Source organism: Triplophysa dalaica, chromosome 10 (assembly GCF_015846415.1).
Source record: "Triplophysa dalaica isolate WHDGS20190420 chromosome 10, ASM1584641v1, whole genome shotgun sequence".
Classification (NCBI taxonomy): domain Eukaryota; kingdom Metazoa; phylum Chordata; class Actinopteri; order Cypriniformes; family Nemacheilidae; genus Triplophysa; species Triplophysa dalaica.
This window is the reverse complement of record NC_079551.1, coordinates 4,487,711-4,509,355: the sequence shown is the minus strand read 5'-3', so window position 1 is coordinate 4,509,355 and position 21,645 is coordinate 4,487,711. Positions and strand designations below refer to the sequence as shown.

Below are 21,645 nucleotides of genomic sequence, written 5' to 3'. Positions count from 1 at the left end.
GAACACCTGACCTCAGATCAGAAGCTCTTCAGCATCATGATGTCACCATGAGAAAGACTTCATTCACACTATTGCTTAAACATCATCTTCAAGTTATCAGATCTTTCTCAATAATAACATATCCAAAAAGCTTTTCAACTTTATTTGTCATATTAAGTGTCAGAAAAATTACACAACAACATATAAAAGAACTGGAAAAGCTTAAAGTCTATGCTGTGTGTTTACAGTTTCTGAACACTACTGCCCCCTGGTGTCATAAGATCCTAAAGCAATTCAGTCAGAGCAGTCACGCCCACAGCAGAGATGACCAATCGGATCGTTTTGTTTCAATTAAGTCCATGGATGATCTCTTTGTATTCTTGCATGTTCTTATAATGTCTCTTATCATGAATGTGTCACATTCATCACTGAAAACAACAACACACATTTTGACACTGAAGATATTTCTAAGGATGAAGAACATTGAGAAGAGTTTTTGAAGATGACAGGAACAGACAGACGAGCTGGAAAACATTAATTTCACAATCACCCCGATTCTAAGCTTTATTTCCTGAACAAAACACTCACCATAGACAGAAAACATTAAAACTGGTGTAAAAGATCCTGTCCCTGATAAAAATTTTATAAAGTCCAGAGTGTTTCGTTTTGATGTTTGTGATCATGAGAGATCCATTGTGATTGTCCATCTGTATGAAAAGTCATGAAGTAAAAATAAAACAAATGATTTACAAATTTGAAGAGAGATCAAAGCGATAAAAGCATACGCCAAATGTACAAATATTATAAAGTGACCGGCACACTGAGCCATTTCAACCTTACACCATGTGAAAGTGATGCAAAGCAGATCTAGGCTTCATTTGCCTTTGTCTGTTTGATAACACAAGGCAGTTTTTATTAAAATATGCAGATGAGCAATGATCTGATTTCTGAAAGCAACACAAGAAGAGAAACGTCATGCATAGGTAATGAACCCATCAACAAAGCTCTTGAAACAGGGTTCACATAAGAAAATGCTCACAGGATGAATTTGTTACAAATATATTGATCTGTTTATATTTTAATGAGTCTAAACATCAAAAAATGTCAGTCTGTGAAAAAAAAATGTAAAAAGGGAAATAAACATGTGACAAAAAAAGGACACGTTTTTTGGGAGACGACAGACTTTTTAGGATTTCTGTAAAATAAAATGTACAATCTTGAAGCAATAATACCCAATGAATGGAGAAGGGATGCTTCTTTATAGAACATAAAATGGTTACTTTATATTCATTTTCATGTGTCCCTTTAGGAGCAATATGTAACGTTATGGATGTGACAATCCTGAAAATGGCACTAACCTGACGATGAAGAGTCAGGCACTAAAAATTAAACAAATGCTTTATAAATTTGAAGAGAGATCTCACATGGGTATTTAAACCATCAAACGTTAAAATCTGTGATGTTACTTAAGTTAAAACAAATTGTGGTTAGGTTGACATTTTCATGGAATTGCCCTACACGAACAGCTATCAAGAAATAAAGCGTCTGCGTTGTCTGTATCTCTCCCTTTATATCATTGACCTCAGTGTGTAGAGTAACAGATGTCCCTCCATCACTGACACTGACTTCACTTCATCTCCATCAACACCAAACACTCATGAATCATCAATTTCACAATTCCATTCAGTCCAACCAGTAAATGAAATGTATTCATAACTCACTAGACAGGAGGAACAAAGATCCCACATGAAAGAAAATAATTCGGAAACTTATATGCACATCTATAGAAAAAGGGTTTATCAAGATCATCAATGTTTGTGTTCATCTTTCCCACACTTGTGTTCTCTTCAAAAGGTTAATTTGTGGTTTTGAGAAGAAATTTCCCATATTGCACAGAAGTGTGTGCGTTCACATAAACACACATTCACAAACACACTTCAAATAGACAGAAACTACTTCTGTCAAACTTTTCAATGTCAGTTCTTAAACCATCATGATTTATAACTGTGATCCTCAGCAAAGCTCTTAAACAAGGATTTTTATAGGCCATTGTTCCAGTACTGGTTAAAAGCATCTGCTGTTGACTACGTACAACAGATAGACATGTTAAAGTGATCTCATGGTAGATAATGTTCCTCTCAATGTGATTCACTCCTGTACATTTAGATTAGACAAAGGCTTTAAATCACAGACGATGTTCTCTTCTTTTAAAAGCACTGCAAACAACTAGGTGAACATCTGACCTCACAGTCTTAAAAAAAAAAAAGCTTCAAAGCTTCTTCACAGCAATGCAAAAGAAGAACCATTTTTGGTTCAACAAAGAATCATTCAGTCAAAGGTTCACAAGGAACAATCTCCTTCTCACCTTTTTATAATCTGAAGCACCTTTTCTTCGCCGCAAAGAACCTTTTATGAAACAGAAAGGTTCTTCAGTTGTTAAAGGTTCTTTATGGACCAAAAGGATCTTCTATGGAATCAAAGAAGCCTGTGAAGCACATTTTTAAGAGTGCAGGTCAGAAGCTCTTCAGCATCATAATGAGATTCAATGCAGCTGTAGATGTGAAGCTCACCGTGAGACCGAATTTATAGCGTAAATATAATCTTCATGTTATCAGATCTTTCTTATGACATTCAACTTTATTTGTATTTCTGTGAGTTACAAATTACACAACAACATATAAAGCATTGAAAAAGCTTTGTCTGCATGGTGTAAGAAGGTTTTTTAATCCACTATCGCCCCCTGGTGTCCTCTTCTCCTCCTGTTTAATTTATAAACAGCTTAAGTTCATAAAGCAGTAGAGTCAGAGCAGCCACGCCCACCACAGCAGAGATGACCAATCGGATCACAGTTTCAGTTAAACTACAACAGGGAGAGTCTGAGAAGAAATACAACACTGTTACACAAATGAACCAAAATAAAAGTCACTGCAGTAACATACATCAACATATTGAGCATGACTCACAGATCTCAGTGATGTTGAGCTGTTGAGTGTGGTTTGTGGTGGTTTTGTTTCTGATGATGACAGGAACAGGCATACGAGCTGGAAAACAATGGATAGTTAATGGATAGTAATAATGTAATAATGGATAGTTTAGTTTAACTTTTTAGTGTGGAAAAATCTACACTTCTCATGTCTTCACCACTCTGTATACAATGGTATAAAGCATTTTTCACATGCATTTGCATACACTACTAAATATTATAAGAATTTATTTTATAAAAATATCCTGTGGGTGCCAGAAATAAACTGTAAGATAACACCTATTCCCTGCAAAATAACACTTTTTTTCCTGTAAAAGACATGTTTTCCCTGTTTTCTTGTAAATGTGCATAATTGTAACTTTTTTGAGGGTACTTTCAAAAATAAACTGTAAGAAAAAATATGGAGCTGGAGCGCCAGAAATTAACCTTAAAATATTTGTTTCCTGTAAAATTACATTTACATTACATTAAGTCATTTAGCATACGCGTTCAACTTACAAATGAGGTGAAGCATTGGAACATCATAAGGACAACAAAAAGCATAAGTGCAATAAAACAGGACTCATAAAGCCTACCACAGTATACAGAGCTGTGTACTTTTTTTAAGAAAGAGTAGAAAAGAGATAGAAGTCAGAGATGTGTTTTCAGCTGATTCTTAAAGATGGCTACAGAATCTGCTGATTTTAGCAGCAGAAAATTACATAATTTCCCATTTTCTCATAATTTTATACGGTTTTGACCGTATTTACATGAAAAATATGCAAAGAAAACAGAAATATTTTTTACAGTATGACTGTTAACACAAATTATAACAATCTGTGACAGATGTTGTAAATCAGAATGTTGCGTGTGATGATATAAACAGATTTAGTGTCTGTGACCATAAAAAAGAGGGTGGTGTTAACACATATGACCTAACAAATATAATCAGACATTATATAACACAATTTATGTCCTTTAAAACAATGTTTTGTTTAAAAAAATGGTGAATGAAAATATATGTGTATATGTGTGATTATATTTGAATGAAAATAATCTTATACCTTGTAAAACGCATACATCAGAATAAACAGTGTGAGTGATGTTAAACTCACCAAAGACAGTAACATTATATCTCTTGTATGAAGTTCCTTTGTCACTCATGATCTGTAGTTTGTAAAGTCCAGAGTCTGTGATTCTGATGTCTGTGATGGAAAAAGATTCAGTCTTACTGTCCAGATTCAGTCTGTCTCGAAGTGTGTCATTACTGTCATATAAATCAATGCGATTCTTATACATCTCAGCTATACGACTCCCTTGAGGTCCAAACATCCACACTATGTAATCGTGTCTCTGTATTTCACTAAGATCAGTGTGTAAAATGACAGAATCTCCCTCCATCACTGACACTGACATCACTTCATCTGGATCAACACCAAACACAACTGAAACACAGATACACAAAAATACAAAACTGAGGTCAATCCAAAATTAAACTAATTTACTGTAATTACAAATCAAGTGAAAAACAAATATTTAATATCTGACGGTTAAAATGTTTAATACGAATATTAAAAAATATAAAATGTATAAAAAAATTATAAGACAGACAATACATTTTCTACCAGTAAAAATAGGCTTAAACTGGATAAAATAATATAGCACACTTAAAAACAACAGCTTCCTTTATGGCCAATTATCTTTTAAAAAAGCGTGCAAAACTTCAATACTAAATCCTACTGTTATATTAAATACTGTTTACACATTTTTTTTTTTTAAATAAAAATAATTTCTTTACTTACCATGCAACACAAACAGGAACAGAATAGAGAAAATCATCCTGATAAACACGTATAGTTTTTTATCATAATCTCTTTTCTGAGCTTTACTATAATCTCTCACACGCTTTTGTTCTCATTAGGAACTTCCTTCGTGTATATGAGATGATACCACATTTTCCACACACAACACTAAGATACATAAAACACACAACGTCTCGGGCAAGCAGAGCAGAATTAACCACATTCATTTGTTTCAGATCTTAACCATACCAGCAAAGCAGAACATGCATGTACTGAAAGAAAAAATGACCAACATTTACACAATCAGAACAAATGTCATTGTTTCACCACAAAAGTCTTGTTTTCGACAAGCCATAGGGCCCTATGGTGTTTTCACTTCTTGACTGAATTTTACACACTTCTGAATCAAATACCTTGAAGCTTCAGTTAATCTGCTGTTTGTAAATGTGCTTAAAATTTACAATAGTATACTATATGTTTTTTTACCTTATAAAAGAATATCTCATGCAATTATAGTTTAAATTAATAACACATCTACAGTTCAGATCTTTGATTGTGTTTTTAAAAGCATCAGTTTATTTAGCCACATTTATATTCTGTGTTACTAATAAAGTTTAGAAATATGAAGAATAAATGTTGTGTATATGCAGCCCTCTGAATGTAACGAAAAGGCAGGTGAGCCAGCGGATCCACATGCAGTTAACTTTTATTATACAAAGTAGTAAGTTATAAAAGAAGAAAGAAACTAGTGATGAAACTAGAGGCTTCGAAGTTTGTATTAAAGCATCTCTCAGTGAAAAACAATGTACCGGTATATATATATATATATAAGAAACAGCCAACAGTGTTCACTGTTGAACACATCCTGTTCCTTAATAGAAATCTTTAGATTGTTACCAAAATAAAAGTCCCCAGTTCACAATCTCGTCACAAAACTTTTATTTTAATTTTGTCATGTATGTCTACATGAGCCTCGCTTACGAACTAACAGGACTAAGACAAAAGTTTATTTTAATAACTACATGAAGATCGAAGCACATTTATAAAGAAGGTGTTTTGTCCCATTTTTTTATTTTTTTATTTAGTCATATCAGCTATTCCTACAGTATATACAGCCTAGGCCTACACTGACACATCTTTGTTTTTATTGAGGTTAAGTGACACAAATCCATATGCCACCCGTTTACCACAAGAGGGCGGTAATGAGAACCATTTTGATACAGTTTTTTGGAAAGCCTCATTTCACCATCACTAAAAGAAACACGGAAGTAACAAGTCCAAAGCAAACACTGGGAACACACTGGGGTTTAAATACACTGAGAACTAATAAAATAACAAGAAACACAAGGGAGAAATATTTAACAAGAACCAATGAACAAAAGAACTACAAAAGACTACAACATGAAATAGGAACAGGAAATGCAATACAAACTAACAGGGGAAACACAAACTGAATCATGTCATATGTTGATTGTTTGAGCATATTGAGCTTTCCTGTTGCTCAGTGGTAAATTTTTCACAGATTTGTCCATATGCCGAGATGATCTCTATCACACACAGTCAATATCACACAATTTGTTTCATATTAATGAAAATAAACTAAATCACGCTTATGCTCAACTTGCGTGCTTGCTTTTTATTTGATCAGAAACTCTTTGTTTCTGTCAAATAATTCATTTGAGCTTCTCGGTGATCTTTCACACATGTGTTTACTCATTACAAAGTTCATTTGTGGGCAAATGTAACACCTCTTACAGATACCCGCTTTTGCATTAGCTTTACACCCAGCGAGCAGAATAAACCACAATTCACTGACCTCAATGACAACACATCCGCAGAGCTTTGACTGGACTGAGAAAACAGCATGTGGTTTCTTCAACAAAGTTTCAGTTTCTACAACTTCATTTAAAAAGCATTTTATTTGCTAATATGGAAACGTAGGCCTTCACTTACTTTACAGGATAACAAAACACAACCAGAGTTACTACCATTACATTTATCTTGTTTACAAAACACACTGTTAACACAATTCAAATTTAATATGAAAATAAACCAAAATAAATTCACATTTATTCCTCAAACAATTCAGTTATTTACATGCCATCATTTGAAAGATAATTTTACATTTTAATTTAAATAAAAAGTATCATTAAGTTATATTTAGGTTAAGTTTTAGTTACAATTGGAATATTCATTTGATTTCAAATAAAGTGTTTTTTTTTAATATTACTTTGTAGATAAAACTTGCCGTCCTGTTTTGTTTGTCCAGATTTTCTGCCGTAACAGTGTATCAAATCCGCAGACACGAGCAGCAGCAGGACAACAGCTTTTATCAGCCTTTACAATATATTAACCCCTGATGATGTCTGTGTTTAACAGAGTTAGAAAATACATTTAGTTTCAATGACTCATATATGATTGTAATAAAAATAATAACAGTTGAATTCTTCAAAAATCTCACACTAAACACGACTAACAGACATCATTGAGGTCTAGATGTTGGGTTTGTGATGGGATTCTTGATATCAGTATCCTGATGTTCCACCTCCAGAGGTAACGCTAAAATGAGTCTCCAGTGTTAACCATTAATTGTCAACTCATCAGATGCACTTTAACATTGTTCTCTTGGTCTGTTGTTAATACGTCTTTCTATCACTTACAAGCCACATCCTTCACACAGAGCATTAAAGAACTGTTTATCCAAAAATAGACCAACACTTCTGTCCTTATTTACTCACACTAATGTTGGTACAAACCCTGTGGCGCATTATGTGTGTGCTTTTACTTAATGATATGATAAGGGCTTCAGAGCATTAAAGGTGATATCAGTAGGGAGAGGTAGTACACCTGACCTTACACCAGAAACCCTTCAGCACCACGATGAGATACAATAAAGATGGAGACCTCTCTCAAAACTGCTTTAACACATTATCTTAATGTTATCAGATCTTTCCTAACATTGACAAGTCCAAAGGTATCAAGTCTTCAACTTAATTTCTGTGTGTCACAAGTTACATAAAACCACTGAAAATCTTTACTCTTTACTGTTCATAACCTTCACACTATCGCCCCCTGGTGCCCATTGATGTCTGTGTTCTCCTCCTCAGTCTGTCTCCAAATATCTCATAACTGTCAAAAATATCATAACTTTCAGCTTAATGTGTCTCTTCTGATTCCAGCATCCAGAGAATCTGATCTTGTGTCTGTATGTGAGTTACATTAGTGTGTAAAGTGACAGAATCTCCCTCCATCACTGACACTGACTTCACTCTGTATCAACAATAAACACACCTGAATAAAAACACAAAATGAATCCAATCACACTTTACATTATAATTATTATTAAAAGAGCTCCATATATTCACTCAACACACGACACGAACAGATGAGAGAAACTCATTTTGATAATTCCAGAAAACTCTTCAATCTGATCTTTCACACACTTATTTTCTGATGTGAAGTTTATTTGTGGACATGAGATGAAAACACATTATCACACATGCATAGAGAAAGGCACACACGTGCATAACATTTTCTTGTGCACAAGCAGCCAAATATAAACCACATTCATTTGTTTCAGAACTAACAGCTCATAGTCTAATGAATTTCACACATTCAAACTCCCTCATGCTCCAGTTCAATTTAAATATTTTTTAATGTGTATTTAATTTTATTTAGCTTAAAAAAGACTAGTTTACCCACATTCATATAAAAAAAAATTACAGTTCAGATTGATCCATGAGTTTATTTAACCACATTTATATTTCATGTTAATAACAAAGTTTTACAAATATGCAGAATAAACATTGTGTTGCTCTCTGAAGTTTAATCTTGTGTGTGATGATACGTCACAGATCTCTGTCCATATGCTGATATTACTTCTATCAAACACAAAGAGAGAGATTTTCATTTCATATAAACTAATACAAACATGAACATATTTAAGTAGATGATAAGGAAGGACAATATTTATCATGAATGTGTGTGATGTATGTTCATTGTCCAGGGACAGGTCTTTCACGTGAAGGCTGTAGATGACCTCTGTGTATTCTGACATGTTCTTCTCATCTCTCAATGTTTCATCTGAAAGCACATATGTGTGTAATTACTGTAGTTGAATGTGTGCATTTGTTTGATTAGTTGAAGGACACACTTACTCTCAGGTCCTGTTCACTCTTTACAGAACAAATAGCACACACAGCAGCAGCAGCACATCCATCCCATCAGAAGAAACACAATTACCACAACTAGCACCAGAATTGTATGAACTTCAGTTGATTGCCGAGTTCTTAAAGCAGATAAGAATGGTGGGAACCCTACAGTTCAGAAAAGATCAGATCACACTGTAAATTTTCCACTCAAATTTGAAAAACAAAATTGACTGTATTACATATTTTTCAGTATTTTTGGAATTATGGTGCAAATTTACAAAAAAAACAGAAGGAAAGTCTAATTTTACAGGGAAAACCCGTAATAACAGTGTACTTCGGGCGCACCAGCTACGGCCCATCTGCCAGAAAATTTTCCGTTCATTTACATTTACATTTACATTTAGGCATTTGGCTGACGCCTTAATCCAAAGCAATTTACATTGCTTTTCCTATACATTTTACATAGTTATTTGCACTCCCCTGGGACGAACCCACAACCTTGACTTGTTAACGCAATGCTCTTACCACTGAGCTACAGGAAAGCTTGTTAATTAGGATATTAAGTAAAGATCATGTTCCATGAAGATATTTTATAAATTTACTACTGTAAATGTATATAAACTTTATTTTTGTGAGTGTTTGGCCTCTACGGTGCCTCAGATTAACAACTTCAAAGGCAACTTTCTCAATACGTTGCTTTTTATGCACCCTCAGATTCCAGCTTTGTAAACAGTTGTTGTTCCGCCAGATAGTGTCATATCCTAGCAAACCATATATCAATAGAAAGCTAATTTCGACAGTTTTCAGATGGTGTACAAATCTCAATTTCGAAAAATTCACCCATAAGACTGGTTTTGTTGTCCAGGGTCACATATACTGTATACTTGTATCCTATAATTTAACAAAAAAAAATCATAATTTGGTCACACTTTAGTAAAGGGGGCAAATCTCACTATTTACAAATCGTTAACTACGACTTTTCCCCTAATAAACTCTCAATTTGTTGCTTATTAACAGTTATAAGGTAGTTGTTAGGTTTAGGTATATGGTAGGATTAGAGATGTTGAATATGCTCATGCAGAATATGTGCTTCATAAATACAAAATAAAGAGCCAATATACCCAATAATAGGCACGCTAAAAACAACTAGTTAATAGTGAGAATAACCCCTAATACTTAAGTGTTACCAAATATTTTTTGGTTTATTTCTGTTTTCCAGTTTCCGAAAAAAATCATCAGCATGTTACATAACGATCTTGTCTCGCTCCAAAAAGGTTCATGGAAAACAATCTTAACCCTGTAAGGCGTGTTTGAAATTCTGTCTGTATGAGAATGAAATTAAACTCACCATAGACAGTAACATTGAATCTCTTGTATGAAGTTCCTCTGTCACTGATGATCTCAAGAGTAAAAACACTAGAGTCTGTGATTCTGATGTTTGTGATGTTGAGAGATCCAGTCTGACTGTCCAACTTCAGTCTGTCTCCAAATATCTCTTTACTGTCATACATATCAATGCTTTTCTTATGAATTTCAGCTATAGGAGTGTCTTCAGGTCCAAATATCCACAATATCCGATCATTCTCCTGTATGTGAGTAAAATCAGTGTGTAGAGTGACAGAGTCTCCCTCCATCACTGACACTGACTTCACTTCATCTGCATCAACACCAAACACACCTGAAGAACATATTGTTAAAATAGTAACAGATGTGCACTGTGCTTAGCTCAATTCTACACAAAAACACATGAATGAAAAACAAACGCTTTCTTACCCGTCACACAAACTAGAAACACACAAGTCCACATTTCTCCTTTGTTTCCTGCTGCATCAGTGTCTGTAGTGCAGAAACACAGAGAGGAAGTTAAGTGAGAGATTATCAAGATGTTATAGCCTTTAGAGGTTTATAGAAAACGTCTTGTTTCATTCTGTGCACAAAATATCAGTAGAAGGGGTGTTGCTCGACCTAAGCTCTAAAGGGGCCACACCTCTTTTTTTCTTAAACCTGCTGTGTGCTGGAAATGTACAACACAATGCACTTTACAAACTTCATTTGCTTAAACCAATACTCCTAGAGTGCAACAATACTTTGAAAGGTAAACATTTATGTATTTAAAAACATTTAACTATTATTAGTTATTATATAACTAATATTTTCAAGAATTTACAATTACAACATTCAAGAATGCAGTCATTTAATAAAGTATTTACTCTAATGTGAGGGGTGTACTTACTTCTGTGAGATAATATATGTAGTGGATTGGACTCATTTCCGCCTGGAACGGGATAAAACTGCGGACAACGGACGGCCAGTCGGATAGGAAGTGTGCGCATAACTTGTAAAGGTAGTGAATGTTTGTTTTTATTGTAGCTATGTTCATTTCCTAATGGAATGGCTGTTGTATGTGTCACCTGGTTTTAACAGTTTGTATTGTTTTCAGATGTTCATTTTCTTTACCACTGTTTTTCCCTGTACTTGAATTTGACATGTTTTGTTTTCCCCAAAATTACACTTTGAGTTTATTCTGTAGTATTTTCTGTATGTTCTTTTCATTTCTTTTTTTGTTATTTGTTAGGGCTGTAGCCGCTATTAATGTGTGCAAAATCTTTCTTGGCTGCTAGAGGGGGGTGTACTGCAGTGACGAAGCGGATTGTGTCTTGATTTGTGATGATTTGGGTGAGTTGTTTGCTGTGACTTGAGGATTGGTTTGCACTAACACGTGCTAAGGGTGGTGGTTTCATTGACTCTGGAATCTTTTCTATCTGGCCCTGTTCGCTGGCTACATCCTATTCATTATTTAGCTTTTTGTTGTTTGTTTATTTCATGCATAAACTTTGCTATGTGTATTGCCACCTGATACGGGTGTCAGTCTTATTTAATAAATTGAAGTCATGTACCAACCCAAAGTCCTTGTGTTCATTCAAGTGACAACCTTGAGCGGGCATATTGCTTTGATTGGTATATAGGGTGAATGTGGACCTTATCACATATAGATCCGTTTTTGCTGCTATTATCAATGTAAATGATGACACTGACCAATAAATGAAACTGGGGCACATGCCTCAGTACAAGAAGTCTAGCGTCGCCTCTGGCAGAAGCCACAGACCGGGTCATACACAGGACTTTTTCTGAAACATAGGAATGTCTATAACATGTTCTTCATCAGTGTGAAGCAAAAATTAGAACAAATTTAAAATCAAACGCAAATACTAAAATGAGTCTCCAGTGTTAAGCGTTAACTTGTTGACTCATCAGATGCACTCAAACATTGTTCTCTTGGTCTGTTGTCGATAAGTCTGTCTATCACTTACAAGCCACATCCTGCACATTGAACATTAAAGAACTATGCATAAACTCTTCTGTCCTTATTTACTCAACCAAATGTTGTTACAAACCCAGTGGTGCATTATAGATGTGCTTTTACTCAATGATATGATAAGGATGTCACCTCAGAGTTTTAAAGGTGATATCAGTAGGGAGAGGTAGTACACCTGACCTCACACCAGAAACTCTTCCGCACCCCGAAGAGATGCAATAAAGATGGAGACCTCTCTCAAAACTGCTTTAACACATTATCTTAATGTTATCAGATCTTTCTTAACATTGACAAGTCCAAAGGTATCAAGTCTTCAACTAAATTTCTGTGTGTCACAAGTTACATAAAACCACTGAAAATCTTTACTCTCTACTGTACATAACCTTCACACTATCGCCCCCTGGTGTCCACTGATGTCTGTGTTCTCCTCCTCAGTCGGTCTCCAAATATCTCATAACTGTCAAACATATCATACCTTTCAGCTTAATGTGTCTCTTCTGATTCCAGCATCCAGAGAATCTGATCTTGTGTCTGTATTTCAGTAAGATGAGTGTGTAGAGTGACAGAATCTCCCTCCATCACTGACACTGACGTCACTTCATCTGCATCAACACCAAACACACATGAAACACATTTTGGTAGTCTTGCAATAGATAAAATAGTTTTTAAATACTAATTATTGTTAAAAGATTTGTTTTCATAAACATCCATCTCAAACAAGACCAGAACAAACTGATGAGAGAAAATCAGCCTGATAAATGTTAGTCCCGTTGAACCGGAAGTTGCGATCGTTCTGTATTCTGACACATTTCCAAGTGAAAAGGAATTTCAAAGGAGAAAATTAGTGGGCGTGGCTTGCATTTTACACTGCGAATTGATTGGATGTGTAAAAACAGCCATTGCATTGATTTTGAAAGGAAACTGGAAGCAGACTGACAGTTGAAGGGGAGGAGTTAACGGTTGCTCCGCCCAAGCCGCCTAATTACGTCATTTGAGATGGATAATCATTTCAGATTTTAACTGAAGATTAAGAGTATATGATTTTTTTAAAGAATGACCCCTAAAAACGCTGAAATATTTCATGAAAAAAAAATGATTTACAAATTGAATTTCACTGGGACTTTAAGAACAAAGATTGCTTAACCAAAAAAACGTAAATTTCTGAATTAATATTAAGTAAGTTGAACAAATGTTTGTCATTCACTGTTGCAGCAATGCAAGCATCAAAAATAAAAAACAGTGTGTTTTTATGTTTTTATTTTACACTGCAGTAATTCACACTAGACAGCAGGGGGCAGAAGAGCTCATCTACATGGTGAATGGACGCTCAGGTTTGATTGTAACGGAGAGAGAGGACACGTGTCGTATTGTGGAGAAAAAAGTCTATCAACACTCCTGAGGGTTATATATATATATATATATATATATATACAAAGGTAATAAAGATCAGAATAAATAGATAAAATATATAACTAGTCACTATATCAAAATAGTAACAAATAATACAAATATGAATTGCAAGGTAAAGGAAATATTCTATAATTAGAAAATCCACACAAATACAAAGGTTGCTTTTAAGAAATTCAGATCCTACGATCTGTCTCTTTGTACAAGGAGAGACTCGTACAAAACAAAACACATTTTGAAGATCTTTCTGATGATGCAGAACATTGTGAAGAGTCTCTGATGATAACAGGAACAGAAAGATGAGCTAAAATGTGACAGATGGTAAAATACACTTTATTTACAGAAACCTTTAGATGTTCATTATTAATAGTAATTAAAGTTATTTACAACATAAGTATTAAACTCATGTTTGTGATCCTTTCCCTGATGATGTTTGGTTTATAAATTTCAAAGTGTTCAGTTCTAATGTTTGTGATGGTGAGAGAGTGTTTATCTGTAGATGATCTCTAAATATCCCATCCTTGCTAACAAAGAAAATGTTCATATGTTCCCTTTTAATGATTTCAGCTTTACTAGTTTCCTCAAGTCCATATAACTCTAAGTTACTAGATCATGTCTGTAGTTCAGTAAGACGAATGTGTAGAGTTACAAAATCTCCCTCCATCACTGACACTGACTTCACATAATCTGCATCAACACCAAACACACCTGAATAAATACATTATATTTACATATAATTATTTATACATTATAAATAATTATTTATAATGTATAAATACATTATAAATGTACATTTATAATGTACATTTACATTATAATTATTACTAAAAGAGCTTCTTATATTCACTCACCACACGACGAAAACAGAAGAGAGAAACTCATCTTGATAATCTCAGAAAACTCTTACATTTACGCATTTAGGCATTTGGCAGACGCGTTTATCCAAAGCGACTTACATTGCTTTATCTTATACATTTTACATAGTTATTTGCACTCCCCTGGGATCGAACCCACAATCTTGCGTTGTTAAAACAATGCTCATACCTCTGAGCTACATACCTCTTCACTCTGGTCTTTCACACACTTTTGTTCTGATGTGACATTTATGTGTGGACATGAGATGAAACCACATTTCGCACATGTTTACAGAAAGGAACACAAGTGCACAACACTTTCTTGTGCACCAGCTGCCGAATAAACCACATTCATTTATTTCAGATATGAACTAACAGCTCATAGTCTGTTTGTGTGACATCTAATGCACTTCACACAATCAAACTACCTCATGCTCCAGTTCAATTTTAATCTTTTTTAATGTTTATTTATAGCTTTGGAAAGACTAGTTTACCCAAAATATTAAAAAAAAAACAAATTACAGTTCAGATTGTTTCATGAGTTTATTTAACCACATTTATATTTCATGTTACTAACAAAGTTTTGCAAATATGCAGAATAAACATCGTGTCTGCAGCTCTCTGGAGTTTAATCTTGTGTGTGTTGTCCATATGCTGATATTAATTCTATCAAACACAGAGAGAGAGATTTTCATTTCATATAAACTAATACACACAACAAACATGCTTATGTAGATGATGAGGAAGTAGATGAACAGAAGGACAATATTTATCATGAATGTGTGTGATGTTTATTCATTGTCCTGCGACGGATCTTTCACGTAAAGACTGTAGATGACCTCTGTGTATTCTGACAAGTTCTTCTCTGAAAGCACATGGGTGTGTTATTACTGTAGATTACTGTGTGTATGTGTTGAATAAATTGAAGGACAAACTTACTCTCAGGTCCTGTTCGTTTTCTACAGCACAAACAGCACACACAGCAGCAGCAGCACATACATCCCATCAGGAGACACACAATTAACACAACTGGCAGCAGAATGATTTGAACTTCAGTTGATTGCTGAGTGACTAAAACAGATAAAAATTGCAAAAACCCAACCGTACAGAAAAGATCAGATCACACTGTAAAAAAATATTTTTTACACATTTTCCACACAAAATTGAAAAACAAAATTGACTGTTACATATTTTTATGTATTTTCGAAAATATGGTGCAAATTTACAAGGAAAGTCTAATTTGACAGGGAAACTGTTATTACCGTGTATTTCTGGCGCACCAGCTGCAGCTGCCAGAAAATATCCGTTTATTAAACTAATTTTCATTTTTTCAGTTTATTTTTTTAAGTACGGTCAAAACTAATAAGCAGCCAATATACCAATAATAGGCATGCTAATAACAACTTGTTAATAGTGAGAATTGCCTCCTACACTGAAGTGTTTTGGTTTATTTCTGTTTTCCAGTTTACGGAAAATAAAAACATTTTTCATCAGTATGTTACATAATGGTGTTGTCTTGCTCCAAAAAGGTGCATGGAAAATAATCTTAATCCTGTAAGGAGTGCTGTTGAAATTCTGTTATACTGTATGAGCATTAAAATTAAACTCACAATAGACAGTAACCTTGAATCTCTTGTATGAAGATCTTCTGTCACGGATGGTCTCTAGTGTATAAACACCAGAGTCTGTGATTCTGATGTCTGTGATGGTGAGAGATCCAGTCTGACTGTCCAGCTTCAGTCTGCCTCCAAATATTTCATTACTGTCATACATATTAACATTCTGTGCATGGATTTCAGCTATAACGGTGTCGTGAAATTCAAACATCCACAGTATGCGATCATACTGAATGTGTGTAAGATCAGTGTGTAGAGTGACAGAATGTCCCTCCATCACTGACACTGACTTCACTTCATCTGCATCAACACCAAACACACCTGAAACAATAAATCAATACAATATGAGTAGAAATATGGAGATAATAAAAATAGACAGATTTAGATTATGTGTTTAAGTAAACACTCCTTATTTACTCATAATGTAAATCCGCAAATATAGAATTGAAGTATATTCACTCACCAGACAGGAGGAATAAAGCACACAGATGATAGACAATCATTCTGACACGTGTTTGCACATCAACAGAAAAAAGGTTTATGAAGCACATTGATGCTTGGTGTTGATCTCTTACACACATTTGGTCTCATCATGGTGTTCGTTTGTGGTTATGAGAAGACACAACCGATATTTCACCCAGACACGATGTGACACACACATGCACATCCTGATCTGGTTTAACTGTTTCAATACACAAGAATGAACTCATGTTGAGCTCAGACCCCTCATATGAGCTCAGTCCGTTACTGTTGAATTAAATAAGATTTCATTCTCTCACAGCACAACAACTTCATTTTAACATTATAAACAAAAACTGGATAATCTCATACATTACAGATGATCTGCTGCTTCTTACCAGATGCACATCCACACCTGACCTCAGATCAGAATCATAATAAGATTGAATAAAATGACACAGTAGACATATAGGGTCAAAGTGAGGCCTCAGTCCTTCTATCCAGTAAATATCATCTTGACAAATTTAGATATTTTGTAATAATTTCAAACATATTTTGCCTTTTCAACTTTGTTTGGAATTTCTGTCACAAGTTACACAACAACAACAACAATATAAAGTACATGTTGAAACTATACTGAAGTCTAAATGACCAGAGTATATGAAAGAGTTTTATTCAAATACTGATGAGAGAGGACATGAACACACATTAGGAAAATAATAAATGAGTGTTAAATATTAATCTAGATTTCAGATCAGAACAATCCAAAACCCAGAATGTTCAGTTCTGATGTTTTTGAAAGTGAGAGATCCAGTCTGACTGTTCAATTTCCTATCTTTACTGACAATTTTTTTTAATCCCTTTTTATAGATTTTAGCCATACGAGTAGCCTGAAGTCCAAAATTCCTTAACTTCACTTCATCTCAATCAACACCGAACACAAAAAACACCAGTTTTTGGATACATTATAACATCATAAATTATGACTCCTAAATAATAACTTGTATGTAATTGTAGATTATAGAGAAATAAACTAATTTAAACTCCATTCAAATAATTCAAATAAGAATGAAGCACACAGATGAAAGAAAATCATTATAATTGTTTGTCTTGATAAAGCATTGAAGCTTTGTGTTGATCTTTCACACACTTGTGTTCATCATGAGGTTCATGTGTGTCCACAGACGCATGCGTTCTCATAAACCACATGAGTTCAACAATTCACTAACCTCATACATGAAGCAAGAGTAAGCACAGAGAACCAACAAAGTTAAGCAAAACAAAGTCTTAGTTTTGTATTTCACTACACTGCTAAATAAATACAATTTCAAGAAAACTCAGGAGTCCATTCCTCTTGATTTGATTTGTCTGCTCATGAGCTCCCTCTGATGGTGTTTTTTATTATACAGATGTAATGGCTGAAATATGAACAACCATCTTCACTGAATTATATCAACCACACACAATGAGATGACCAGAAGCATTGATTCACATCTAATCTCACATCAGATCTATAACGTAATAAACCATAAATGATCAAAGTATAAACATGTAGCATCACTCTCTTCATGCTATCAGATGTTAATAATAACAGATCCAAACATATTTTTGATCCAACTTTATTTGGTTTGTCTCTGTTTCGCAAACTGAATGACATAAAAGCACTGAAAAAGCTTTAGGTTTAAGGTAACTTGTGGTGTACCACAGGTTTAGGTTCTTGGTCCACTCTTATTTCTCATCCACGTGCTTCCGTATGGTCAGATTAGCAGACTTCATGATCTAATTTTCATAGTTATGCTGATGATAATGCAATTTACTTTTATTAAACCGAACTCCTTCAGCTCTCCCCTCTCTATTGTCTGCTGTCTTTGAGAACTTAAAACCTGGATGTCTGACAACATTTTGCAGTAAAATGCTGATACAACCGAAATCATGATGGTCGGCCCTAAATCAAAATGCCTGCCCATGATGACTTTTTTATTGATAGTGTCCATCTGTCACAATGAGCTGAGGGGAAAACAAGGAGAGGATCCACGTGCAGTAAATGCTGTTTTTAATATAAGTCCAAAAGACACACATACGGGTAGATCCAGGTTCAGCGACACATGAGGGAGAACATAAAAGAACGATACACACCAGACAACTGAACACAAGGGCTATATACACACAAATGAAGGGACAAACAGGTAATGAGACACAGGGTGTTCCAATAACTGGGAACTGGAGTACTTACAAAACAGAATAGCATGGCGCCCTCAGGTGGTGAACCAAGGTGCCAGCAACAGGGTGTAACACCAGCTAAGGCCCTCGAAAACTGTTAAGAATTTAGCAGTACTGTTTGAGCCAATGCTACGTTTAGATTCACATTTCAGTTAGACTGTTAAAGCGTGTTTCTTTCAACTGCACAATATTGCTTGTGTAACTCCTTCACTCCGTCTTCATGACTCTAAAACTGAAATCCACGCTTTTATTACATCCAACTTTTTATTACTGCAATCCTCACATATCACTCCCATCATCACATCAACTTTACTAGCTTCCTGTGGCAAATCGCATTCAGTTCAAAGTATTAATTTTAATTGTACAAGGCCTGTCATGACCTTGCACCTCAGTACCTTGCAGAGTTATTGCCACCATATGTTCCTACCAGGACTCTCAGATCTAACAATGTTAGCTTGCTCTTTGTGCTACAGGCTCTCTACAGTGGGCGGCAGGGCGTTTGCTTTTTTAGGTCCGAAATTATGGATAGGATAGATAAATTATAGGATAGATAATCTCTGTGCTGTCCCTACTCCCCAGAACTTCAAGTCTCAATTTAAAACTCATCTATTCACTACTCTCTCAAACTAACATACCATTGTTCCAAATCTCATAGGTTATCTCACCATTTATGATGTAATGTTATGTCTTTATCTATTTGAGTTATGTTATGTATTGTCTGTCAATTAATTGTAGATTTTTGCCTTGACCCTGTCAGTATGAGTGTTACCTGTCTTTGTGGTCTGTTGTTGTCGAATAATCTATAGATATGATTTCCTTTCATGAAGGGTCCTTGGGTTTTTGAAAGGCGCTATATGCAGTAAATAAAACAAATTATTATTATCATATTATTCTGTATATAATCTGATTTTCAAGTCTGTTTATGAACTCTATCGCCCTCTGCTGGCATTCTCTCATATCTGCGCTCTCCACCTGTATATGGAGTGGCAGAATCTCTCTCCATCACTGACTTCATTTAATCTGCATCAACACCAAACACACTTGAAACAATGTAAGAATTAATGCAAAATGACTTTCTTAAATTTATCATTTCTCTGAAAGGATAATATCATATTTACTCTCCATCTGGCACGCAAAAAAACAAGAGAAAATCGTCCAGAAAAATGTAAGACCATTTCAAAACAGACATTTGTTCACACACTTGTGTTCTCATATTAAAGTTTATTTGTGGAAATGAGATGAAACCCCTTTTATAACAGCAGATACTTTTTAACAGATCATCTCAGATGTTAATTCATGCACCAGCGAGCAGACTACACCACATTTAGCTGAGATATTAATAAAAAATGACAGCTCAAAGAATCTACTATACTGAAGAGAACTGAAAAGCATTTACATTTAGTCATTTAGCAGACACTTTTATCCAAAGCGACTTACAGGTGGGGTTGGCAATTGAAGCAATTGGGACAGCATAAGTACAACAAAAGCATAAGTGCCATCAAAAAAGAAGCCTGGTCTCATATAACCTAGCACAGTATACAGAACCATTCATTCATTCATTCAAAGAGTAGGGAAGAAAATAGAGTCAGAACAGATCAGTCAGATGTTGACATTTACACAACCACAGAAACGCACAAATTCATTACAGCGTTTAAACATAGACCGATTTACAGTATGAGTTTTGTTAATTTATCTCTATAAAATACATATTGAAATGTTTCTTGAATAAATGATATGTGCTTGTAGCTCTCTGGGGTTTAATCTTGAGTTTCAACACTGTGTTGTTTATTGATAGATACTTCAGATGTACAGTATATGACCTCTGTGTATTCTGACATGTCCTTCTCATGTGTTGGATGAGTTGAAAGACATACTTACTTTTAAAGCCTGTTTGTTTTATGCTGTATATACAACACAACATAGCACAGATCGTAAAGACCACAAACGATAGAAAAGACACTGGATAAAGAAATGAAGGTACTTGTGTAGAGTCTATAATACAATGAAACACGTTTTTAATAAGTGACACAATAAAGACACACCCAACCGTGATGTACTGCAACAACCATGTGATTTAGTAATTAGTTACTACGTAATTAGCTACTGTAATTTAACTACTTTTCCCTTGACAAAGTAAAGTAAGGGATAGCTCTTATTATTTCTTTAATTTAATAACAGTTACTTTTGTTGTAATATATGTGTACAACAGTGGAATTGACATTAAAATTCAAAGTGTAACTTTAAACTGCATGCTTTAATGTATAATTCTCACAGTTGTAATACTTTGGTCAGTTAATAATACTTCTTTGTGTAATTTAATATTTTTTTCTTTGAATTAATAAAATAATCCGTTTCATGTCAGTCATTGAATCACTTAAACAATCAAGGTTGATATAGAAAGTCATTAGAAATAAGTGTCAGGATCCTGTCCTTCCTGTCCCGAGTTTTCTTGCCTTGGACAGTGTCGTGACAGTACCATGTCTTGTGTGTGTTTTGTCTTGTGTGGAGACACGTGTTGGTATGTTTTGACATTTCGGCGCGTGTCGTCCTGTTTTTGGTTTAGCTCCGGCCCCTTGTTTCTCCGCTAGTGTCCATTTAGTGTTTCATCTCCCTCACCTGTCCCATTATCTTACCCCTAATGTTAAGTCTTGTCACCTGCCCGTCTCTGTTGCTACGCAGTTATGCTCTTTAGTGCTTCCCTATTTTATGTTCCCCTCATTCTCACGTTGCTGGTCGATTCATTGTTACCCGTTGTTTGGTTCTACGCACGCACGCACGCATGCACGCACGCAGGCCACACGCCTATGAGGTGTAGTTAGTGCATCTGCATTGCAAACAAAGCAATCAGTCGTGTCGATCGTCGCGCACTTTGCCGTGTC

General features: G+C 34.9%; 1 protein-coding gene across 1 annotated transcript; it reads right to left on the bottom strand.

The window, feature by feature from the left end:
• Window positions 1-7,898: 7,898 nt before the first annotated feature.
• On the bottom strand, window positions 7,899-16,665 carry LOC130429892 (uncharacterized). The gene is made up of 8 exons (XM_056758735.1): window positions 16,551-16,665; window positions 16,082-16,408; window positions 15,411-15,542; window positions 10,668-10,787; window positions 10,243-10,572; window positions 8,943-9,059; window positions 8,765-8,826; window positions 7,899-7,997 (listed from the first exon to the last, which is right to left on the bottom strand). Exons 1-8 carry the CDS (start codon window positions 16,636-16,638, stop codon window positions 7,899-7,901), a joined length of 1,275 nt encoding a protein of 424 aa, XP_056614713.1. The 5' UTR covers window positions 16,639-16,665.
• Between the last annotated feature and the right edge of the window lie 4,980 nt (window positions 16,666-21,645).

Coding starts and splice junctions, on each gene's coding strand:
- LOC130429892 (XM_056758735.1), bottom strand. CDS start 16,638: ATGTGCTTCATAAACCTTTTTTCTGTTGATGTGCAAACACGTGTCAGA. Junction 10,573..10,667: donor GTTTCTAGTTTGTGTGACGG/GTAAGAAAGCGT, acceptor TATGTTCTTCAG/GTGTGTTTGGTGTTGATGCA. Junction 9,060..10,242: donor ATTCAATGTTACTGTCTATG/GTGAGTTTAATT, acceptor TCTGAACTGTAG/GGTTCCCACCATTCTTATCT.